This window comes from Petaurus breviceps, unplaced genomic scaffold (assembly GCF_028583685.1).
Source record: "Petaurus breviceps papuanus isolate PSGF00001 unplaced genomic scaffold, PetGlider_PUasm1.0 90750, whole genome shotgun sequence".
In the NCBI taxonomy this organism is placed as follows: domain Eukaryota; kingdom Metazoa; phylum Chordata; class Mammalia; order Diprotodontia; family Petauridae; genus Petaurus; species Petaurus breviceps.
In genome coordinates this window covers 139,605-166,161 of record NW_027187335.1, presented here as the reverse complement: position 1 = coordinate 166,161, position 26,557 = coordinate 139,605, and the positions used below count along the sequence as shown (strand labels likewise).

Sequence of the window (26,557 nt, the reverse complement as noted above, 5' to 3'; positions counted from 1 at the left end):
ATATTGCTCTCTCACCTCTTAATTTTTTTTGGTATCATTCCTTCATATTCAACTCATCCTGTGCCTTGACTATGTATACTTGAACATACATATGCCTACACTCACATATATATATATATATATTTTTATATACAAATACATCCTCCTATACACACATATATGTGTGTTTGTATATATATATATATACACACACACACACACACACACACACACACACACATATATATTCCCTTCAACTATCCTCAGACTGAGAAAAATCTCATGAGTTACAATTATCGTTTTTTCCATGTAGGAATGTAAATAGTTCAACTTTAATAAGTTCCTTATGATTTCTTTTTCCTATTTAACTTCTCATGCTTCTCTTTGCTTCTTGTATTTGAAAGTCAAATTTTCTGTTCAGCTCCAGTTTTTTCATCAAGAATGCTAGAAAATCCTCTATTTCATTGAATGACCATATTTTCCCCTGAGCATTATACTCAGTTTTGCTGGGTAGCTGATTCTTGGTTTTAATCTTAGCTCCTTTGACCTCTGGAATATCATATTCCAAGCCCTTCGATCACTTGTGTTATCCTGATCTTCTGTTATCCTGATTGTGTTTCCACAGTACTGAAATTGTTTCTTCTTGGCTGCTTGTAATATTTTCTCCTTCACCTGCGAACTCTGGAATTTGGCTATAATACTCCTAGAAGTTTTCTTTTGGGGATCTTTTTCAAGAGGTGATCAGTGAATTTTTTCAATTTTTATTTTGCCCTCTGGTTCTAGAATATCAGGGCAATTTTCCTTGAGAATTTCTTGAAAGATGGTGTCTAGGCTCTTTTTTTTATGGCTTTCAGGTAGTCCAATAATTTTTAAATGATCTCTCCTAGATCTATTTTCCAGGTTAGTGGTTTTTCCAATGAGATATTTCACATTGCCTTCTATTTTTTCATTTGTTTGTATCTATTTGATAGCATCTTGATTTCTCATAAAGTCATTAGCTTCCAATTGCTCCAATCTCATTTTGAAGGAGTTATTCTCTTCAATGAGTTTTTGAAATTCCTTTTCCATCTGGCAAATTTGGCTTTTTTTTTTTAAAGCAATTGGGGTTAAGTAACTTGCTCAAGGTTACACGGCCAGTTATTTCTGGGTGTGGTGCTAAGTATCTGAGCCCAGGATTCAATCCCCAGGTCATCCCAACACTGGGGCCGGTGCTCTTACTCACTGAGCCACCTGGCCACCCCTCAAATTTGGCTTTTTAAGGCATTCGTATCCTCATTGGCTTTTTGGGCCTCTTTTGCCATTTGAGTCTATTTTTTAAGGTGTTATTTTCTTCAGTGTATTTTTAGGTCTCCTTTAGCAAGCTATTGACTTGCTTTTCATGATTTTCTTGCATCATTCTCATTTTTCTTCCCAATTTTTTCTCCACTTCTCTTACTTGAGTTTTAAAATCCTTTTTGAGCTCCTCCATGGCCTATCACCAGTTCATATTTTTCTTGGAGGCTTTTGATGGGAGTTCCACACTGACCTTTTACTTTGTCTTTGGTGTTTATGGGTTGAGAAGTCTGGAAACCACCACAGCTGCTGCTGATTCATTCTCCTGAAGTCTGCTCTGGCCACCACTGGTAGGGGCTGCCCTGGGGCTAGAACCGCCCAGCTCATGCAGAACTATGCTGGGCTCCCAGTATGCCGCGATAGACCTTTCCTGTAGGTCTGCCAGGCTGCCTTCAGCGGGACATTTGTTTCTCTCTGTCTCTTTATGGGTTCTATAGTTCTAAAGTTCATTTAGAGTCATTTTCTTTACATGTATTGGAAGTGACTGGAGCAGAAGCTCATGCCAAGTTTGTGCTTCTACTCCACCATCTTGGCTCCACCTAGAGCATTTTCTCATATGACTATATATAGTTTTGATTTCTTCATTAGAAAACAGCCTGTTCATATCCTTTGTCCATTTATCAATTGGGGAATGATTCAAATTCATCTAAATTTGACAAATTTCTCTATATATTTGAGATAGGACATTTTTATTGAGGAACTGTCTATAAAAGTTTTTTCACCATTTTCTGCTTTCCTTCTAATCTTGGCAACACTGGTTTTATTTGTACAAAACCTTTTTAACTTAATGTAATCTAAATTATCCACTTTACACATCACAATGTGCCCTCTCTCACTGATTCATAAATATTCCTATCCATAAGTCTGATAGATAATATGCTCCATATTCTTCTAATTTTCTTATTATATCTCTCTTTATATTCTAGGCCATATGCCCATTTTGACCTCATCTTCGTAAATGTTGTTACATATAGGTCTATGCCCAACTTCTGCCAGAAAGTTTCCCAGTTTTCTCAACAATTTTTACCAAATAATGAATTATTATCCCAAAAGCTTAAATTTTTACATTTGTCAAACACAAGATTATTATAATTATTTGTTACTGTGTAGTATGTCTACTATTCCACTAATCTACCTTTCAATTTCTTAGCCAGTACCAAATAGTTTTCATAATTACTAGTTTAAGATCTGCTAATGCTAAACCTCCATTCCTTTACATTTTTTCATTACTTCTCTCATATATAATTTTTACTTATTAATAATTATTATTTAATTATTAAATATTAATAAAATTATTAATTAATAATAACTTTAATAATAAAATTATTAATAATTTTTCATTACTTCCTTTTATGTATAAAGAACAACATTATTGTTCTTCCAAATGAATTTTATTATTTTTTCTAACTCAATAAAATGATTTTTAGTAACTTAATTGGAATGACATTAAATAAGTAGATTAGTTTGGGTAAAATTGTCATTTTTATTATATTGGTTCTGCCTAACTACGAAGAATTAATATTTCTTCATTTATTTAAGGCTGACTTTATTTGTATAAGAAGTGTTTTATAATTATATTCATGCAGTTCCTGAGGTTTTTTTGGTGGGTATGCTCCCAGGTATTTTATACTGTCTACAATTATTTTAAATAAATTATCTCTTCTTGCAAAGTTTTGTTGGTGATATGTAGAAATACTGATGATTTATGTGGGTTTATTTTATATCCTGCTACTTGGCTAAAATTATTGTTTCCATTAACTTTTTTGTTGAATCTTTAATATTTTTCAAGTATATCATCATATTGTTTGCAAAAAGAGAAAGTTTTATTACCTCATTGACCATTCTAATTTCTTCAAATTTCTTTTTTCTTCTCTTATTGCTATTTTTAGCATTTCCAATACAATACTAAATAAAACTGGTGACAATGGTCATCCTTGTTTCCCTCCTGATCGTACTGGGAAGGCTTCTATTTTAGCCCCATTACAAATAATGCTTGCTAATAGTTTTAGGCAGATACTTCTTATCATTTTAAGGGGAAAAAATCCATTTTATCTATGCACTTTCAAGGGTTCAATAGGAATGAGTGTTGTATTTTATCAAGCTTTTTCTAAATCTATTAACATATATCACATTGATAGTTTTGTTTCTTTTGTTATTAATATAGTCAATTATGTTAAGTTTTCCTTTTATTAAATCATCTCTACCTTCCTGGTATAAATCCCACTTGGTCAAAATATATATAATCTTTATGATATATTGTTATATTCTCCTACCTAGTTTTTTTCATAAAATCTTTTTTTGGGGGGGAGGGGGGAGGACTGGGCAATTGGGATTAAGTGACTTGTCCAAGGTCACATGGCTAGTAAGTGTTAAGTGAGTCCAGATTTGAATTCAGGTTCTCCTGACTCCAGGGCTGGTGCTCTCTTCACTGCACTACCTAGCCAATCCTTTCATAAAAATTTTAAGACAGGATGGTTGAATATAAAACAGCTGCAGGGTAGAATATTTATAATGGTTAAGGATAGTGTATCAAAAGCCACTTTTTCTTTAACTATCACCACAGTATAACTGTGCATCTGATTTTCTTAGACTCCCAAATGACTTGTTGATCAAGGCTGCAGATCTCTGTAAGAGTAGCTTAAATAATTTAGTGTTAGGACAGTAGCAGTTTATGGCCTTAGAAAAGTTTCCATTTATTTGATATCTATGCACACTCCTGAAGTTTTTCTGTAATTGAACACTCACTTATCCTTTCTTATTTCTACCTGATTCATAACTCAGAGTAGAAATGAGACCTTTTAAATTAAATGTCAGTAGAAAGGCATTGTGGTATAGTGAAATGAGAACAGAACTAAGAATCAGAATAACCTGGGTTTTGCCACAAACTACAAATATGATCTTGTACAAGTTATTTAAACCCTGTGGGTTTCAGTTTCCTCATGCTTCAGAGGGATGAACGAGTTATCAGAAATAATGTTTCCCTTCCAGCTCTAAAATGACACAATTCTAATTGTACTGGAGATAGGCAGAATGCCATTCTGGATTTCATTTTATATGACTTGGTGCATAACAGAGTTCTACTGTAGCAAAGAGGTCAAAAGTCAAGTAACTGAGTGGCAACATGAGCAAGCAAAGCAAGCATAGCAATCTGAATTTAAATTTCTATTTTGGGGACAAAGTATCAAAGCATGGAACAGGAGGAAGACAATGAACTCAGAACGACTACACCAAAAGCTTCCAAGAAAAATATGAACTGGTTAGAGGTCATGGAGAAGCTCAAGGATTTTGAAAATCAAGTAAGAGAAGTAGAGGAAAAATTAAGATGAGAAATGAGAATGATGCAAGAAAATCATGAAAAGCAAGTCAACAACCTGATTGAAGAAAATAACACCTTAAAAAATAGACTAACTCAAATGGCAAAAGAGGCTTAAAAAGGCAATGAGGAGAAGAATGCCGCTGAATTTGCCACATGGAAAAAGAATTTCAAAAGCCCACTAAAGGGAATAATTCCTTCAGACTTGGATTGGAGCAAATGGAAGCTAATGACTTTATGAGAAATCAAAATACTATCAAACAGATACAGACAAATTAAAAAATAGAAGGCAATGTGAAATATCTTGTTGTAAAAACCGTTGACCTGGAAAATAAATCCAGGAGAGATCATTTAAAAATTATTGGACAACCTGGAAGCCATGATAAAAAAAAAAGAACCTAGAAATCATCCTTCAAGAAATTCTCAAAGAAAATTGCCCTCATATTTTAGAACCACAGGGCAAAATAGAAATTGAAAGAATTCACTGATTACCTCTTGAAAAAGATCCCAAAAAGAAAACTCCTAGGAATATTATAGTCAGGTTCCAGAGTTCCCAGATCAAGGAGAAAATATTACAAGCAACCAAGAAGAAACGATTTTAATATTGTGGAAACACAATCAGGATAACTCAAGATCTAGAAGCTTCTACATTAAGGGATCAAAGGGCTTGGAATATGATATTTCAAAGGTCAAAGGAGCTAGGATTAAAACCAAGAATCACCTACCCAGCAAAACTGAATATAATTCTTAAGGAGAAAATATGGTCATTCAATGAAATAGAGGACTTTCAAGCATTCTTGATGAAAAAAACCAGAGTGAAATAGAAAATCTGACATTCAGATACAAGAAGGAAGAGAAGCATGAGAAGGTAAACAGGGAAAAGAAATCATAAGGAACTTATCAGAGTTGAACTATTTACATTCCTACATGGAAACTTCCTACATTATGAAACTTTTCTCAGTATGAGGATAGTTGAAGGGAATATAAATGTGTGTATATATATGTATATATGTGTGTATACATATATGCCTATATAGGAGGGTATACGTACATATGAATACATATGTGAGTGTTTGCATATATTTGTACAGGTATTCATAGACAGAGGGCACAGGATCAACTGAATAGGAAGGGATGATATTTAAAAAATAAAATTAAGAGGTTAGAGAAGAATATAACAAGAGGAGTTAGGGAGAGACAAAAATAGGGTAAATTATCTCATATAAAAGAGGTAAGGGAAAACTGTTACAATGGAGGGAAAGGACAGGAAGGCAAAAGGGAATGGGTCAACCTTACTCTCATTGAATTTGGTTTGGGGAGGGAATAACATACACACTAAATTGGGTATCTTACCCTACAGGAAAGTAGGAGGGAATGGGGATAAGAGTGGGGATGATGGAAGGGAAGGCAGATTGAGGGGAGAGGGTAGTTAGAAGCACACACTTTTGATCAGGGACAGGGTCAAGGTAGAAAGTGGAAAAAGTGAGAGGCAGGATAGAATGGAGGGAAATATAGTCAGTCTCTCACAATATATCCACTATGGGAATGTTTTGCATAACTACACATGTACAACCTACATTGAATTGTTTGTTTTCCCAGTAGGGGTGGGTGATTAGGGAAGAAAGGAAAGAATTAAAATCACATGTTTTTTAAAATTATTATTATTATTATTACTACATGTAACTGGGAAATAAGATATACAGGCACTGGGGTATGGAGATCCATCTTGCCCTACTGGAAGATGGAGGGGGGATGGGGAAGGATATAGGAGAGAGCAGATTGGGGGAGGGGGTATTCAATGGGATTACTGTTTTGGGGTGGTGTGTAGGGGAAAGACGGGGAGAAAATCTGTAACTCAAAATCTTGTCAAAATGAATGCTGTAAACTAAAAATAAACATAAAATTAAAAAAAAGTGCTGTATAGAGGACCATTCACCATTTAAATGGTCTTAAGGCTGTTACTGGATAATCCTGAAGGAGGGGGAGGAGCTTAGTGCAGGTAAAAAAAAAGAAAACAGGAAAATAAACAACAAACCATTTAATAGTATTTTTTTTGAAGGAATAAAAAAAACCGCTCATATATCATCTAACATTCAACAGAAAGAAATTTACTTTAACAAGAACAGAAAGAATATTTAGCAAGGATATAAGATTGTTTTAGTTGGGTGTATCTTCCCTGTCCCTGCTTTTGCCATGGTAGCACGCCTGCATGGTGAGCAGTGTATGTCAAGCCTGAGGTATCTGTCCCTGGCTTCTCATGCATTGGGCTTTTATACTTATACAATAAGAAATCTATGTCAGTGGTTTGAACCTTAGTCCTCTGAGTCATTTAAATCCCAAGGCTGGTTTCTGTGTCTTTTAAGTAAAAATTAATGTAATCCACATAGCAACAATCTCAGTAGATCTTGTTTCTATCATAACCTTTTTTTCAAGTAACCTAAGGATCTGAATTTCTTGCCTGAATTGAAATTCCAAGAAATTTTATATGTTGTCTTTTCTCTGTATCAATGCCTGTTGGTTTAAATATCATCTCTATGTAAATAACTTCCATTCTGCTTATCCAGCCCTCCTCTCTCTCTCCTAAGTTCCCATCTATCATCACTATTTACCTCCTGGACAGATCCACCTGGATGTCCTATAGATATCTCAAACTTAACCTGTCCAAAATGGAAATCATCTTTTCCACTAAATATGTGCTTCTTTCGCCGTGTAACCTTGAGCAAGTTACTTAACCCCAATTGCTTAATTTAAAAAAAATGTGCTTCTTTTTAACGTCCCTATCTCTGTTGAGGGTACCACCATATTTCCAGTCACCCAGGTTCACAATCTAGGAATCATCCTTAACTCTTCAACCTCACATAAGTTTTCCTTGTTTCTATTCAATCAGTTGCCAAGTTCTCCTGATTCAGTATCTATAATAACCATCATACCACCTGTCCCTGATGGTCACTCATACCCTGCCTTAGTTCAAGCTCTCATCACCTCTCAAGTGGACTATTTTAATAGCCCCCAATTGGTGCCCCTCCATTTAGTCTGCTTTTTTACAACCTGTCCTTTATATAACTGCCAAATTGATATTCTTATAAGTTTTTATCTCTCTTACTCACTAAAGTAAGCTCCAGATTGTTTCTAGGATAAAATATAAACTCCTGTTTTTAGTATTCCATAGAATCATATAACTCTAGAATTTAAGGGACCTCAGGAGCACAGGTGGGGAAATAATAATAAAAGGATTAGTTCTGTGAAGTGTGGATTCAGTCAAAAGACTGTATTTGAGCTCCTAGAGGACTGTTCCTGTAGTGGCAACCACACTGGCATACCCAGGATGGCGACTAGTACAGGTTCTTAGATCTGCTTTACTAGGAAAGACTGCTCTTTACAGGGCCAACAGTCTTTTCTAATTGTATTCACTAGTTCAGGGGAAAAGTCAGCACCATGAATTTCAGAGAAAACATAAACAGAGAAAATACAAGCAGAGAAATAAAGACCAACAGACAGGGCTCTGACTGCCTGAATCAACTATATACTTTACATATACCCTGGATCAAAAGTCTTTATATCTGAGCAGTCAGGAAGCTCTGAATGTGAAGCCTATTAATGGGCAGGAAAGATCTTAAATCCCATTAACATTACAGTTCCCCACCCCTAGGCTAACCCATACAGGGGAAAAAAGTGCCTGCTATAATATACTCAATAAATATAACATACTTATCCAGCCTCTGCTTGAAGACCTCTAATGAGGATAATACAACCACCTCCTGAGGCTTTTGAACAACTTTAACTGTTAGAAAGGTTTTTCTGCTATCAAGTCCAAATTCTCCCCTTTCTATTTCTACTCATTGCTCCTGGTTCTGTCCAGAGAAATCAAACATAAAACTAAAAGCTGGTTTTTTGAAAAAAAACTAATAAAATTGACAAACCCTTAGTTAATCTGATTAAAAAGAGAGCAGAGGAGCAGTGAGTAAAGCCCCGGCCCTGGAGTCAGGAGGACTGGAGTTTGGTTCTGTAACACCCACACAAAAAAATTAGCCTTGTAACCTTGGGCAAGTTACTTAACCCCAACTGCCCTCCAAAAAAAAAAGGCAAAGAAAAAATTTTTTAAATTAAATAAATAAATAAAAAGAGAGAAGAAAATCAAAACAATAAAATAGCAGTTAAGAAGATGAAATCACAGCAAAACCAAAAGAAATAAAAATAAGACCATATTATGCAGAATTATATACTAGCAAAACAGAAGTTTTGTTCTATTACAATAGAATATACCCTCAAAATATATAAAATCTTTTTATACCCTCAAAATATATAAATTTTGGAAATTTGGAGAGGAATATGCTCAAAAATATAAAATACCCAAACTATCTGAAGCCTAGATGGAGATCTTTTAAAAAGCCCAATCTCAAAAGAAATATGTACTCCAATAAAGGAACAAAAAAAAAATTCACAGAAAAATTCTATTAAACTTTTTAAAAAACAGTTAAAACTTAATACTTCACAAATTATTTTCAAAAACTGAGAAAGCACACTACCTTTTATGAGATAACTATAATCCTAATAACTAAATCAGAGAAAGATAAAACATGGAAAGAATACTATGTCAATATAATTAATGAACATTGACTCAAAAATTTTAAATAAAATCCTATCAAAATAGGCTACGGTGATTTATCCAAGAAATCATTCATTAATGACCAAGAGGGATTTATACCAGCATTACAAGGATGATTCAACACTAGGAAAACAATCACCATTATTCATCAAATTAAAAAAAAACCATCACAAACCACATGATTATCAATAAATGCAGAAAAAATCTTTGATAAAGTGTAACACTCTTTTATGCTTAAAAAAAAAAAACCACAACTCTACAAAGAGGGACCTTTAAAAAATATCATAGAAAGGATCTAAAACCAAAAGCAAATACCATATACAATGGGAATACACCAGTATGTCTCCCAATAAATACAAGACTGAAGCAAGGATATGCACTCTCCCTCACTGTTTTTTGATACAGTGCCAGAAAAGCTAGTAACAGCAATAAGATGAAAAAGAAAAAAAAATACAGGAATAAAGATAGGTAAAGAGGAGAAAAAACTAGCCCTGTTTGCTGATGATATGATGGTTCAGGAAATCCTAGGGAATCAACAAATTACTGAGATAATTAATAACTTTAGCAAAGTTGCAGGCTATAAAATATCCTCAAAAATCAACAGCATTTCTATATAACAATAACAAAACAGAAGAAACAATAATAGAAAAGGAAATTCCATTCTAAATAACCACAATATAATATAAAATATCTGGGTATCAACCTCCCAAAACACACAAAAGACCTATATAGATTCAATTACAAAGTGTTTCTCAAAGAAATAAATAACCTAAATAGCTAGAGGAATATTCATTGTCCTCACTAGGCCATACCAATATAATAAAAATGACAATTCTACCAAATTTAATTTATACTCTTCATGGTACATTATTCAAACTACCAAGGGGATACTTTACAGAACTTGATAAAATTATGACAAAATTCATTTGGAAAAAATACAAGATTCACAATGTCAAGGGAAATGATAAAAAGTAGTATGGATAAAGAGGGAATTAGCATTTCTATACCTAAAACTATATCATAAAGCAGCAGTCATTTAAACCATCTGGTATTGGTTAAATAGATAGATTAATGGAACGAACTAGGTAAGGAAGATTCAGAAATCAAAGAACTCAATAACCCAGTGTTTGATAAAGTGGAAAACATAAAATTAACTGGGGAAAAAAATCTCCTTATTTGATAAAAACTGCTGGGAAAACTGGTAAGCAATCTGGTAAAAATTTGGCTTAGACCAACACCTTACATCATATTCCACAATAAATGCATGGCCTTAATATTACAGATCATACTATTAAAAAAATTCAAAGAGAAATAAGTCATGTATCTCTCACAGGTATGACTAGGAGAAGTATTCTTAACCCTACACAATTTAGCAGGAGGCAGTACAAAAGATAAAACAGATGACTTTGTGATTATATGAAACAGAAAAGTTTCTGCATCCAGGATGAGGGAAGTGGTTGAATGGCAAAAAATCTTTGATCAAATTTCTCAAATAAGAGTTATATTAGTATCCAAGATATATAAACAACAAATATATTAGACTAAAAGTCATTTCACAATGGATAGTCTAAGGATATGAACAAATATTTCTCGAAAAACTGCAAAGTATTTATAACCACATAAAAAAAGTTCTATATCACTAATAATAAGAAAAATGCAAAGCAGAACAACTCTGAGGTTGCACCTCATACCCTGAAAACTGATAGGGGCGGCCAGGTGGCTCAATAAGTAAGAGCACCGGTTTCAGTGTCGGGATGACCTGGGGATCAAATCCAGGCTCAGATACTTAGCACCACACCCAGAAATAACTGGCCGTGTAACCTTGAGCAAGTTACTTAACCCCAATTGCTTTTAAAAAAAAATGACAACAATGTTGGAGGGTTTGTAGAAGGATAGATACACTAATACATTGTTGGTGAAGCTGCAAAATGGCATAACAATGCTAGAAAGCAATCTGGAACTATGCAAATCTAGAGACTAAAATTGTAGTTCATACCCTCTGAACCAAAGACTTCATTACTGAGTTTATAATAACCCAAGGAAGTCATCACTAAGAAGAAAAGTCCCCATATATTCAAAATAGTCATAGCAGCACTTTTTGCAGCAGCTAAGAATTAGAAACAAAACAGATGCCTAACCACTGGGAAACAGCTAAACAAATTGTGGTACAGGAATGTAATGGAATATAAGTGTGCTGCACAAAATGATGTGTGTGATGAAGATCCAAAAGTGTAAAAAGATTTAATGATCTGGTACAGAGTGAAGTCAGTAGAGCCAAGAAAACAGTATACATAGTTAACTATAATAATATAAGCAGAAAGAATTACAAAGTAATAAATTAAAAGTAAATGAAACAAAATTGTAGAAATCAAGTAGAACTCAAAGAGATATTAGAAGATACCCCCAATCTACCCTTTGGTAGAGGTGAGAGAGGTCTGCAGGTGTTACACACTGTACATGTTTTATGACTTTTTCCAATGTATCAATAAACTGTGCTGACTTTTTTTCCCCTCCCTAACAAATACTATTTGTTATATGGGATTGCTCTCTGGAAAGGAAAAGGGAAAAGATTCTTTGGGATAATTATGGTGATGTAAGAAATAGTAAATATCAATAAAAACTTGTGTTTTAAAAAGTCAAGGTGATAAACCAGTGCTTCCTTACCTTATCCTTAAAGCATACACTTTTCAAAACTAGTGGCCAGAAATCCACAATTTGGGAAGACATGGTAAAAATCTGATCAGAGTACATTTTTCAAAACTGTATCTTGGGCTCCTTAATCTTATAACAAAACTCAACAATTTCCATTTCTTTCCCACTGTGGCAGGTACCAACCTACATATGAGCTAAAAAAAATAGTGAATGATTAGGGAGTGCAATTAATCTTAAAGGAGAGAGGGGTAAATCCATAATGTAGGGAGAAAACAATAAGCATTTCAATCTAACAAACATTTATTAAACACCTTCTACGAGTCAGGTACAATCCTAGGTTCTGGACATACAAAAACAAAAGCAAAAGTCCCTGAGCTCCAGGAGTTTACATTCTAAAGGAAAGAACATGTATCGATATAAGAATGTACAAAATACAAGCAGATACAAGCTAACCTTGAAGGGTAAGGCACTAACAGCTGGGGGAACCAGGAGAGGCCTCATAAAGAAAAAGGTACCGGGTTTTGTTATGAAGGAAACTAAGATAAGAACACTGCGATGAGAAGGATAACATTCCAGGCATGAAAGATAAGCTGGTGGAAAGGTATGGAGACAAGACATGCTATGTTGTGCGTCTGAGGAAAAGCAAGTAGACCAGTATGGCTAGACCACATAGTACAGGAAGTAGAGTACCACAGAAGAAGGCTAGAAAAGTAACTTAGTAACACATTGGGAGCCTCTGGATTTTGAGTTTGGAGGTGATAGGATCATACCTACAATTCAGGAAAATCACTTTGGCCGTTTTTTAGAGGATAGGCTGGAGTAGGGGAAGAGATTAGAGGACAGAGAGACCAATAAGGAAGTTATTGCAATAGTCCAGGGCAGGAAGGATGAGAGCCTGAACAAAGGTAGTAATAGTAGCTGTATGAGTAGTGAGAAGGGGAAGGAGAGAGAGATGTTATTAAGATAGAATGAAAAAGATTTGGCAACTGACAGTTTAATGAGGGGTGAAATAAGAAGTCAAGGATGATATTGAAGCTACAAACCCAGGTGACTGGAAGAATGGAAGTGACCTCTATGGCAACAGGGAAGTTAGAAAAGGGCTAAGTTATACAGGAAGGGAGGAAGATTTTGGACATGCTGGTTTTGAGATGTCTTTGAGGTATCTTGTTTGAAATATCCAACAGGCAAGGCAGTTAGTGATGTATGTATGACTAACTCGGAACAGATGATTAGGGCTGTATATGGATAGAGATAGAGATAGAGATAGAGATAGATATATGTATATACCTGGGAGTTATCTACATAGAAATGATAACTGAATCCATAGAAATTGCCAAGGTTACCAAGAGAGAAAATAGAAGAAAATGCAAGAGAGGGACTTGGGCTATACCCACAGTGATTGTTGACACGGACAAGGACACAAAAAAGGAGGCCAGAAACGGTTAATACAACAGATGGGAGGAGAATCAAGAGAGAATAATGTCACAAAAATTCAGAAAGGAGAAAATATCTCAAGGAGAAAGTGGTTAGTAATGTCATGTGCTGCAGAAAGGTCAGGGAGTACTGATGAGGATTGAGAAAAGGCCACTAAATTCGGCAAATAAGACAGATAATAAGTTGCTTTGGAGAGAGTAGTTTTTGGTTGAGTGATGAGGTCAGAAGGGAGGCTGCAAAGGGTTTAGAAGAGGAAAAGAGGCAATGAATGAATGGAGTCAGATATTTTGAGGAACTTGACTGAGAAAGGTCAGAGAGATAAAGAATGATAGGAGAAAAAAGTGGATGAATAGAGTACCAGCCCTGGAGTCAGGAGAGCCTGAGTTCAAATCCAGTCTCAAACGCCTGAGATTTACTAGCTGTGTGACCTTGGGCAAGTCCCTTAACCCCAACTGTCCTGCCTTCCCCCCTCCAAAAAGACAAAAAAAAATAGAATCTCTTTTGGGGAGACATTTTAAAGACAGGGGAGCCCTGGGTATATTTGTAAGCATTAAGGAAGGAATTGGTAGATGGGGAGAAACTGAAAACTTAGAAGAGGGGATGACAGTTGGGATGATACTTTGGATCAGATAGGACAAGACTACTGGCACATGCAAGAGTTGATCCTGGTGAGATGAAAGGCTAACTATTCCTCTGAGATAACAGCAAAGGAGAAGATAGTGAGGGATGATGACATGGATTTTAAAATGAGAAGAAAAGCAAGATCTTAGCAAATGGCCTTGATTTTCTTGCTAAACTATAAGATGAGGACCTCAGTTGAAAGGGTGAAGAGAGTTGATGTTAAAGTGTGCAAAGTGCTTTAGAGACATTATTGCATTTGAGCCTCACAAAAACCCTATAAAATAGGTACTACAGTTATTAAGAAATTGAAATTCAGGGAGGTCAAATGACTTGACCATGATCACACAGTGTCATTGAAGAACTCAGGTCTTTCTGACTCCAAGCATCCAAGATAGCTGATTTCTCTAAAATCAAAGACTAACCTTAGATTTATGACTCTGAGACACTGAAAAAGCGAAATTGCCACAAAACACAACCTCAGGAAACATAAACAGGACTTCAACTTTGGTTAAACCACAGGTGAGTAAACCTGAGTTGCAGGGTAATCTGATAAGGACCAAATAGCATAGCTTCCAAAAGGGTAAGTCATTTCTCTCCCTGACCTGTTAATATTTCTTTGAAAGAGTTAACCAAAAAATGGATAATGGAGAACTGATGGATATAATTTACTTAGACTTTCAAAAAAAAAAAGAGAATGGGCAACACTAATGAATGTGGGGAATGAGGTCCTAGGGGTCAGTATTAGAACTTAATATAACTCTATTAATGACTTATAAGTAGTGTATGTGTAGGGAAAAGGTAACGAGGGACTAAAACTTATCAACAATACAAAATTATTTAGTCCAGACCAGAATACACAGTCAGAAAGGCTAGGTAAATAACTATATAAAATACAATTTCTTCTGGGGAAATAAAAGAAAGGGCATTTAAAACCAAAGTATCTGTTTAAAGTGATTCACTAAGTTCAAAGTCAATTTTTAAAATTAGTAAGACCTAGACCAAAGGGAAAAAGATGAGACTAAATATACACCTGATAAATGTTGCCTTAATGGCACTGAGAGGCAGCCTGGCATAGGATAAGAGGCTGACCTTGGTCTTAAGAGCCGAGATAACCTGGGTTCAAGTCCTGCCTATGACACATACTGGCTGTGTGACCCTGGACAAGTCACAAAGTCTAAGTGCCCCAGGTAACTAACTAGATAAAAAGTATAAGCTCCAGAACAGATGTATCTGCCTTGGGAGGAATTCTCTAACCAGAAGTTCCCCACATCCAGACAATAATAATAATGATAATGATAAATAGCACAGAGAATGTTGTTGGAGTTCCTTATTTACCCTATTATATAAACAGACATGCAAGCATCATAATAAAAGACAACAAACTTAAAACAGGAAAAAAGGAAACTATTTTGTGCAACATATAATTAACCCATGGAACATGCTGCCACAGGACATTACTAACACAAAAAGCTTAGTAAGGCTCCCAAAAGGTTCAGACACAAAAAGATATGCCTCTATAGTGAAAATGCCTAGAACAAAAATTAAAATGGAGCTCAAACCTCATGCTTCAGGAGTATCAACTAAGCCCTAGCCAGGGACAAGAAGAAAATTTTATGTTCCTAATTATGGCCACAAAGCTGGCCAGTTACTTTGCAATTTCAAGATCACATTACTAGTTCCAACTATTTGATCACAAAGAATAAAACTAAGGTTAAATTAAAAATAATCTCTTAGACAGAAATCTACATATATGAATTACACATTTTTCATACAGAAAAATAGAGAAGCTTTTCCCACATTCATTCCCTTCCCCTTTTGATTCTCTATAGTTTCATGGTACACAGTACTACTTCTCCCTCAGACAATCTGTACTAGTTTCAGGACCACCAGTTTGGTCTGGTTTTGTTTTCATTTCCTTACCTTTCTCAGAGTACCACTCAAAACTTAAAAGTCCATTCAAATCAGTGGTTCACTCATAATATGCCTTTTTAAAAAAACAAACCAAGATTGTATACTGAAGGAGATAATGACAGACACTTAAAAGTAAATGCTGCCTTTTTTTTGTTGCTGTTGTTTTTACCATATTTGTACCCAGAAGCTACAGCAATGGGTATCCTTTAACAAAATGAATAAATCAATAGCAAAATACTTTTGTGTCTGAAGGGACACATTAAAAAAGGGACAAGTCCTCTAGGCTCAGTCTCCACTGTGGGATTTGAGCAATTGGTCTGCAGAATAGCCCCAGTTCAGTGCATAAATGTGACACATAAAGAACAGGCTAGGAATTAGTGATAGTTAAATCTCACAGACTTGCCTAAGGAACTGTATGTCTGAACTAACTTTATTTAATATGGCCAGATATGAGAAGGCCACTGACTTTCACATGGTCCTGGATTTAAAAGCCATCAAATCCAACCCCCTCATTTTAAAAATGAGGTGAGAGGCCCAAAGAGTTTCAGTAACTTTCCCATAGTCACATAAGTAAGTAGCCAAGCCAGGCTTTTGAATCTAACACCAAAGTCAATGCTCTAAAAAATCCTTGTGTAGATAGATACCGTAGGTCCATGTTGGTAAGGAAGCAATGAAATAACAATCTCCAATAGCAGGTTTATTAATAATATGCCACACATGCTATAAGGTCAAACAAATAGCTACAAATGTGCCACCTGTACAGTACAATCAAGCAAAAACAGGATCATAAGATATAAGGCTAGAAAGGAAATTAGAGACCATTTACACCTCTCATTTTATAGATGAGGAAAATGAGACCCAGAGCAATTGACTTGCCCAAAGTCACATAATAGGAAGATAAAAGATCAAACTTAGGTCTCATGATTGCAAATCCAGTGGGGTTTTTTTTTTTCGCTATTCCATACTTCATTTAAACCTGACTGAATTCTAAAAGCAACCAAAAAATGATATAAAATTATCATAGATATATCACAGAATTTCAAGATGGTGTCCAAAACATTAAATCTTCCTTTTAAGAGCTCACTTTAAATATGGCACAAAGTGATATTCTCAGATCAGTTCAAATGAAGCCCCAATTTTAATTTACCTATTTAGACACAGTACAGTTATAATCAATCACAAAGAAGTTTCTTAAACTTGAAATTCAATGGAATGCCATACTTAAAAGTAAATCAGTTTAAAAGTGAGATCTTACACTTTGGCTCCTTGAAGTAAGATAAGCATACTCCTAAGAAATACAAATGTGAACTTTCTTAAGAGAAGAAACTAATTTCAGAGGTTAATGGAGAAATGTATATTTCAAACAGATGGTTAAGATACAATAAAATTCTCCTTACCTGCATCAGTTTTCCTTCAGCTGGAGTAATCTCAGCAACACCAGCAAACACGCCTTCCAATGTGAGGTTCAATCTTCCTGTGGGGTCCACTTTCAAAGGAATCACTCTGATAACAGCTTTCTGCTCTGCAGATCGTTCGGACTCCACTGCTGCTGCGAGTACCAGCCCTGTATGTCCAAGGCCTGCCTGCAGGGTAGCCATCAGCAGCCAGGGCCAGAGGGCAGCCAGCTGCAGCTGGTGGCCACCACTCATGCTACCAGCTGCAGCAAAACACTTTGTCCACACATACTGATCAGGAAGGTATCTCCCAATCCTGCCAGCTAATATTTAAAGAAGGTTCCTGGCTCCAGGCAAATAGTGGAAACAACAGTTTATACTGCAATTTCAAAAAATACAAAGTCCTTCAAGCCCTTCCTTTCTTTAAATTCCCCAAACCAGGTGGCATTCTTGATGGAGCAGAGGAGAGAGGCACCATCAATCACTTTTTCTGAAGGTGTCACAATTTCTCCCATCTTCATTCTACCTAATAAAGAGATCACTTCTCTTTGGATTTTCCAACTTTACTTAACAACTGAATTTCACCAGTGGAATACAAGAACCCTGAAGGCAGACTGGGATTTTTTTGGGGTGTTTGTATCACTCAGGCCTAGTACAGTAACTAGTACATGGCAGGGACCTAAGAAATGCCTGTTTTTGAATTTTGTTAGACTAACAGTACCTGGTTTTTAGACTTCCACATGCATGAAGGTGCTAAGCCACCTACAGCCAAATTCCATAAAGTAAGAAAGACAAAAATCAGCACCAAAATTCATGTATCAAGTGACAGTAAAAGAATCCAGCTTAGGGATGACCCTTTCCAAGGCATAAAGTTTCCACAAAAAATCCAGTTAACAAGAGGAGGGTAAGGTGTTGGCATGGAGAACAACAAAATAATTCTTCAAGTCCTACCTGAGGGATGCCTAAAGATGCTACAAAGGGTACTTACTAGAATGTTTCTCTATATTAAATAATATTCAGGGTATCTATATTTCTAGTTCCATTGAACTTGCATACTTCTTAGGAAACTGACATCTTGTTAGCTTTTTTTTCGTTCTGCACTAAAATTTGTCATTATAATTCGTTGTCATTTTAAATGGAGTCACATTTTGTAGGATAATACTGATTAATCATAACTTTGATATCTGGACATGTATTTGAAATGGTTGGTTTTATTTTATCCTCCAATTCAAATTCACATTGTCTTCCCTGTTATTCTCACTGTCTTGGAGAACTCAGCTTCATTTTCCAGCTGAAACTCCAAGGGCATTATCATGTAATTAGATACTTTTGGAAACTATTTTAAAATGCTGATCTTATGATCTATAATTCCCTAAATTCATAAGAGAAACAAAAGACTATTCCCAACACGTTTTCAAATTCCTTGGGGAGGAGGGAGGGAGGAATGGGGAGGTTAGTCACAGGTTCTCAGCAGAACACCCAGGAAAAGCAAAAGTGGGCCTGAATGATATTGATTTATATATGATGTTAGTTCCATAGATTTGTGAAAATTCAGACCTTTGCTTTATACAAATATAAATAAAAATTAAAAAGATACACCCCAAATAAATAAAAATTCACCTCCTAGATACATTCACTGCATTTGGAGGTCAAGTTAAAAATCTCAAAATTTCCATTAAAGGCTGAAAAGCCAAGTAAATCAGTAGTAAAACATGAAACTGTTAAAGTAAAGCCTTTTGATGAGGCAGAGAAAAAGAGTAATTTTAAAAGAAATCTGCAAACCTGTTGTGCTGTCGGGCCCACAGGAATCCACAGGGTGAAACAAATGCAATTATTTTTTTATAGATCCTGTTCACAAAATATGTTTCAACAGCTTAACCATTCTTCCACTTTCTTACTCTACAAACTGCGGAGAGCCCAGCACTAGGCAGGTAAAATACGAGTGAAATTCCACAGCTTAAAAAAATAATCCCAACCAGATCAAAGGAAAAAACTTACTCCAGTCTGAAAGCTAATGTCCCCAGGAACTTTAAAGCACTTAGACAATCCAAAATCATTTCTGAAAATTCTTTTCCAGACAAAAGTCCCTCTTTTCCCCGAGGAGCAAAAAATCTTGAGAGGAAGAAGGCAAAGTAGTAAACACACCAGCAAAAATTCACCCAGAGCAGGCTGATATCACTATCAAAAGCAAAAAAAAATCCCAGAGGGAGCAGTAACTCTGAATCATGGAGTGGATTTGGAAAGTTCGGTAGGAATCGAGTGCTTCCCTTCCAGAAAAGCAATTCTGGATCAAATCCCTAGAGGAAGCCTGTGGTTTGTACTAACTCTCTGACTCCCTCCCCTGGGACTGCAATCACTCTCTCTACCTGCTGACACAAAGTGAGGGTGGAGCAGTAAGAAGCAACCACCCCTCCTTTTCCCAGCTGGCATGCACATAGTCAGTCAGTCTCAAAATCTCTCTCTCTCTCTCTCTCTCTCTCTGCTCTTCTACTCCCTCTATTGAGCCACTGACTAATTGCATTCAATACAAATGGATACCTTCATTTAAGCACGCTACATCATGTAAATCAGGATCACTCACAGAAACATCAAAGCAAAATGTGTACCTAATAGAGCAATGATGGTGGTATGAGGAAATACAAAGAAAATAAAATGCAAAGCCAGAGAAGATAAAGGAAATGAGGTTTTATAAATCTGAGCTCAAAGGGATTTCTCCTGCTTCCTTGTTGTAGTGCCTACAAATGGTCTAAAATCAGATTTAAAGTGACTCCTTGCTATAGCATTTACTGATTTATTGCACCCTTATGTCTACAACCCTGGGAAGGGCTCTGTCCATTTCATGCACAGATTTTCTTCTGGCTAATTTAGACTCAGTTAACTCTTTTCTAAACTGCTCCTGCAAGGAGCTTTCAGGTCAGGTTGATGTCAGAGGTCTGGAATTCAACTGTTACTCTCTTCTGACATCCCTGGGAGGTCAGACCTATGACCTCAACATAAGATTTCAAGAGTCTGTGAGTTGTGATGTGATGAATCCAAGAAAAGGGCTAAGACATGCTCAGCAAGAAGAGCAATGGCAATGAGAGATATAATGCTCAGCTAATCATTAATGCTCTCTGAACATTCTTTCACTTGTAAACTATGGCCTATCTTATAAGTTTGTCATTAGCAGTAATGGAAAACATATTGTACCTACTTAGTAATCAGTGTTGCTAGGATTCTGTGTGTAAGGTTTGCCAAGAAGTCATACTGAATTATTTGGGTGTGGTTAACCATTTTCCATTCCAAGTATAATCAATTTTCAAGGGCAGCTAGATGGCAAGTTGGGCAGAGTGCTGGAATTGAAGTTAGGAAGCCCTAAGTTCAAATTTTACCTCAGACATTCACTAGCTATGTGACCCTGGGTAAGTCACAACCGGTTTGCCTTAATCCACTAGAGAAGGAAATGGCAAACCATTCCAGTATCTTTGCCAAGAGAACCTCAAAAGGGGTCATAAAGAGTTAGACAAGACTAAATAACCATAAATATGGGTATAATAATAATAGTAAAATATTATACTATATACTATTAATATAATAATTGTAATAGTACCTCCCAGAGTGGTTGTGAGGTTAAAATGAGATATTTGTAAAGTGCTTTGTAAACCTTAAAGTGCTACATAAATGCTAGCTATATTTTTTAATATCTTCATATTCCTAGCACCCAGTACAGTACCTGACCCATAGAAGGTTCTTAATAAATGCTTGTTGCCTGACTGATTAAATTGAGTGTTAAATGAGTGTTCATCTTAGACATTTGCTTCTTTATAACCCTCCTCCTGAGAATGGTTTCAGGATTTTAGACCAGGAGTACCAAGAATAGAACTTTCAGAAACATTTTTTTTTTAACTTTAGCATGCTATCTTTTTTGTCCAGACTTTGAGGGTATAGCATACAATATATTTTTTCTATCATCCTTTTCTACAGGACAGAACTGATTATTTTACCAGGAAAGAATTTTCATATTTCTTAAGAGCTATCTATTTGTATTTTGTCTATGTTCTGCAATAGTGCAATTGCAAGAAAAAAAATATGAATTATCACAGCTCTGATGGACATGCTCAAAAAATGAGATATCTTCAGAGAGACTAAATAAAAGACTAACTACTAACAGATTCTATCCCCATCTATCCTGAAACATGCAAGGAAATTAAAAAGAGATCAAAACCTACGATTTAACATACACACTTGTCCAAATTCCTAACCTCCATCAGAAATTTTTAAATTTTCAACATTTGACAGGAAGGCCACGAAATACTATAAAGCATTAGAAAAAATAAAGGGTGCCCTCTCACAAAGATGCTTAAGCTGAAATCAGAGGGGTGCATATAAAAATCGTCAAATCAATATGCTGTACTGAAGTCAGCATAAAAATGGAGGGTAACAATCAGAATTATCAAGTGAGATGGCTGGCTCTATAAATTCAGTCAAAATTTTGAATACTCTTCAGGAGCTAGCGACACTATACTGAAGTACTTTAATATGGAGGTTAAATTAAGCAAGTGACTTGATCTCTCTGACCTCATCTGTAAAATGAAGATTAAGTACTCACCTCTGTTCAAATACAAATGGGGTGGGTGGAGGGAGATATTTATATGTCAGTTTTTAAAAAGAAATTTGCTTTTAAAAGTACATTCCCTTCTGACTTTCCTATTATGATTATGTACATCATGATAGTTTTATATAGAAAAAAATCAAAGTATACATCACCATGATAAGAAAACAAAAAGACAATGTGTCTAGTTGGAACACTCACTTTATTGTTGACTGAAATACATCGGTGCTTAAGGTGCTGAAATACTGAGGTGCAAGTCAGGAGCCTTGTTAGCATGTGCCATGCACTACTAGTTTCATGTAGAAACTATTTTATCTTTTGCCATTTTTTCCCCAAGTCAATAAGGATAGCTTTAGCTGATACGTACCATGCATGTGAGTATGGCAGGAGATCCAGCTCCTTGGCCTTTGTTGTGTTCATATATAAAAAATTTGGAAAGCTGATAATGGCATTTCCTTAATTAAGCCTTTTAAAACCACCAAATCTAAATCTATGCCAAGGCTCCTGCTTGGCTCATGTTTCCAAAAAGATATCACCTCTTTCAATGTACAGATCTGAGAAAGCAAGATTAAGGGAAGGAGCATCACCTGTACAGTAATATCAGCTTTGCAACATACCAAAGGAAAAGCAAAGTTCCTTTATTTGCCAGTGGGGTCTCTCTTTACATAGTCTGCCAAAGGCAAACTGGATGGGGCCTCAACAACTCATTTATTCTTTGAGCCTTGCCAACAAGGGCAAATGCCCATCATATGGACACCTCCTAGCCCGATTAGATGGGTAGTTCACCCTTAAGGACCTACTTTCACAGCTGGACTGGCTGAAGTCACTGTAGAGTTGATCCTTTTCCAGAAAGCTTGGTTTCCATAACAGTTCCAAGGTTTTTAATCAACCCTTGTAAACAGTGGGATCTCAGAAATTAATTCAGGATACCCACATAGCTGGCAGAATATACCTGCCATGTCATTATGTATCTTTTTTTAAAAATGAGTTTCATGTTTTCAGGTACTCACTAGGCAAACTGAGGCATAATTCAAGAAGGTACATCTAGCCTATTTTAAAGGTTTGAAATCTGAAAGCTTCTAACAGAGATGGTGTTTGTTTTATTTTGTTTTCAGGGAGGGGAGTTAACCACAGAGAATGAGCAGCCAAGAATACATCCCCTAGGGAGATAAACCTCAAAACTAGCCCCACAATCCAACTGCTCAAGTTCAGAACCCTGAAGAGGGCTAAAACAAAGACCTTATAGTCTGTCCCATCACCCAGAACTCTCTCAGAAGATGAAACCAAGATGTAATCTAGAAAAAAACATAGGAGGCATAGCTTCTGCTAAATAACTGCCAACCAGTTCTCTCCAGTGACTCAAAGTTTGGTTACTGTATTTTCTACAGATAAAGATTAAAATTTACTACATATTATATGTATATATAGATAGATACACACATACACATATATATCTGAATAAGCAAAGTATTTTTTTACATATCAATGCTGCTTTGCTCATATACTGTACAATCTCTCATCAGAATAGAAATATTACACATGCATCCTTTATCCTTCTATCTTTCAATATTAATACAAATACATAGCCATTAAACCCTTAAATCTACTAGCATTTATAAATACAATATATTAAACAAGTTAAATACTTTTCTTTAGAAGACATCTAAATAAGCAGTATATTACAGGAACCATTTTTCTTACCATTTATGATAATATATCATTAAAATCAAAGGAAAAAATGAAAATGGAAGAATGCTTCCATTAATGTAAAGGAATCAGCGGCTGTTAAGCATGATGGATGGTCCTAGGTCCAGACGCCTTGCTGTTGAAACAGAATTCTGGGTTAGGAAGTAAGAGTATTTCCTGGTTAATCACTTAGAAAATTAGCTCTTTCCCAGAGCTGCTTCCCTGGAATCCCTGACCCATTTCAGACCTGTGATCTCGTGACCTTACATGCCTTTGCTTCTCACACAGTCCTCTTTAAAAAGGCCACACTGTGACTTCAAACAGATAGACTGACCTCCTCAGTAGAGTTGTGCTGACTACAATTCACAGCAAACTGGAGTAGCAAGATGACAAATCAGCACCAAAAAAAATGTTCTCCAGTACCATGGTTGTAGGCAGTTTTTAGAGGCTTCCTGATTGTAACAGACAGCCAGGGCTTTCCATTTGTAAGGGATCTGGGTAGCTAAATAATCTGACCACTAGATGTTTTATAGCTTGTCAAGGTAAAGAATTCGAACTGAACAGATGTAATAAATACCAAAGTGACCAATTCCCAATAAAATTCACAATGAACAAAAAATTTTTTTTTCTTAACACAACTGAAAAAATTCCCAACTGTGTGTCATGTGCAAGGCCAGCCTGACTCCAGGAAACTAGCCAACAGCTAGTGCACAATGTCACATTTGTCATCCATTCCTCACTCTTTTAATTCTTCCTCCTTTGGAAAGTGCTCCTGCTTGCAAGCCACATCCACCAGCAGATGGAGATCTAAAAAGAGAGAAGAATGATAACTCACTTTCTGCCACTCAGACACAAAGCCCAATTCTCAGTTCTGTACAGAATCATATTCTCAAGGCAAGAAGAATGAGACATTCTGCATCTGTACTTCTATGGGGAGCATAAAGGGGCAGGAATGTACAGAATCAAAATGAAATGTCTTACCTGTAATATTGGCTCTCCAAAAATTATATTGCTCCATCAGATTCTCAATAATGGGGAGACCCTACAGCCCTGGAGGACATAAACACTACTAAGCAACCTGTTGGCCAAAAGGGACCATCAGAATTTAAAATACCTCTCCTTTTGATGATGTGGACAAGCCTCTTTCACCTCAGCTACCTTCTTATGAGTGAGAAGTGGTAAGAGAAAGCAACATACAGTTCAGTGTGGAATAGGCCCCCACAAATGAAATCCTATTTCCTTGATGCTAGAAAAGGAGAAGGTGCAGTGTGGAAAAAGTTTAAAAATAAGTAACTACTACTTTTCCTCCAAAGACAACTGACTCCGGAAGATCCCCACTTGTGGACATTTAAGAACTACAGGGAGAGCTTATTTACACTATCTTTAAAAGAGAAAGCACATCTTTTACAGAGGCAATTGAGAAAGGATGACGCATGAAGACTGGAGCAAAGTAAAGCAGAATGATGGTAGAGCCAGGTAGTAAGGGGCACTGAGCAGACAGCAAAGAGCTCTTGACGTAGGAACTGGTTTCATAACACAAAGCCAAATCATGGCCTTTTTATAAGAGTGACACATTTGGAAAAATCTACCTATTGAGAAGCATGAGCAGAAATTGAGCAGAGATTGGGCACTATGACCAACAACACACCCTTGCCCCACCATTTAGTCCTACCAGTTCACTTCATGGATCAACTTGTAAAAATGATCTGTGCTTCACAGCTTGTCCTAATAAAACTGATGTCTACTGAGAAAGACTACATGAGGTCTTTATAATTTTTGACCAACTGAAACAAAGGGATTTTCTGATACCAATTTTGTGAAGTCTCATTAGAATGATAGTGTGTTCTCAGAAAACATGCTGGCAAGCAAACTGATTAAAAGTAGAATTTTGCTACCACCTTTGGCAGGACTCTAGGGTACATATAAAGCAGCACCTTATCTTTGTCACATTTAGCATAAGATGGGTCCCTATGATCTGATGCTCATTCATCCTCTCAGGTTCAGTCTTAGCTACCCTTAGAGAACAATCTACTTACCCACAACAGCATCTTGCAGAAGGGGAATGAGTCATCAATTTACAATACTTACGGGTGACTTCAATACATCCTGAATAATAACAACAATAATAATGGTAACAACAACATCTTGTATTCACATAACATCTTTCTTCAAGTAGCTCAAAGTGCATAAAAGATATGTCTAAATAATCTTCATCACATTACTGGGAAGTAGGAACTGGAAGAAAGGACTATCTAGTTAAGAAGCAAAGTCAAATGTTGCTCTTCTTGAAACATCTGTTAAGAGCCAATGGTCATTCTCTAACTACCTCAGTTCCTTGTCAAAAAGAGAAGGATTAACAATACTGTGATATAATATACTAAAGAAATTTAAAGCAAAAGGTCACTGGGCCACTTTATGCCTTAAAAGAAGTTCTGGAGTAAATATCATCCTGCTTTGAAGGCAGAGTCAGAGGGGAGATGTTTAACAGAGACAAGGTAAAGACCATGTACACAAATGCAGCAGACTTAGTGCAAAGAAGTGGATCAGAAACTTGCAGCAATAAGCACTGCTAACTCTAATGAATGGGGCTTGAAGTGGCCCTTTAGCACTCAGCACATAGCTTCTATTAAAAAGAAAACTGCTAGAAAGTAATACAGAAACGATAGTTTTATTACAATAAGGTTCCTTTGTTAACAAAACTGCCAGTCAGGAAGTTTGCAAGCCCAAGGTGACCTATAAATATATAATAATAAAGTATAGCTAGTGCTATAATACCAAGTGAATATTCTCAAGTATATTTGGAAGGAAAATCTGCATGTTTATCACAGAAGAGAAGAGTTTAGGTGACATAGTAGTTAAGTTAGTTAAAAACATGAAAGGTTTTGTATTGGAGTATTGACAACATCCTTCTACGATGTCAGCTATTCTGACCATTAGCTTAATGAAATTTCAGCCACAATCCAAGAACCAAAAATGGGGATTCCTTTCTTTAAAGAGTAATTTGGGCTTTGCCTTTGACATTCAGTTTTCTTTGTCTA

General features: G+C 36.0%; 2 protein-coding genes across 5 annotated transcripts in view; both read right to left on the bottom strand.

Moving 5' to 3' along the window:
* Window positions 1-19,682, bottom strand: part of RNF43 (ring finger protein 43) — a 95,037-nt gene extending 75,355 nt beyond the window's left edge. The window contains exons 1-2 of one of the 4 annotated variants that reach the window (XM_069067418.1): window positions 19,241-19,682; window positions 17,246-17,431 (exon numbers count right to left, since the gene is read on the bottom strand). In XM_069067418.1, the coding sequence (XP_068923519.1) occupies window positions 17,246-17,251 (6 nt within the window). In that variant the 5' untranslated portion in view covers window positions 17,252-17,431; window positions 19,241-19,682. Of the gene's footprint in view, window positions 1-17,245 lie in introns of all 4 variants that reach the window. The other 3 variants (XM_069067417.1, XM_069067416.1, XM_069067415.1) reach the window with 3 other exon arrangements.
* Window positions 19,683-24,255: 4,573 nt separating this feature from the next.
* Window positions 24,256-26,557, bottom strand: part of HSF5 (heat shock transcription factor 5) — a 37,917-nt gene continuing 35,615 nt past the window's right edge. The window contains exon 6 of the mRNA XM_069067376.1: window positions 24,256-24,326. Within this exon, the coding sequence (XP_068923477.1) occupies window positions 24,256-24,326 (71 nt within the window). The remainder of the gene's footprint in view (window positions 24,327-26,557) is intronic.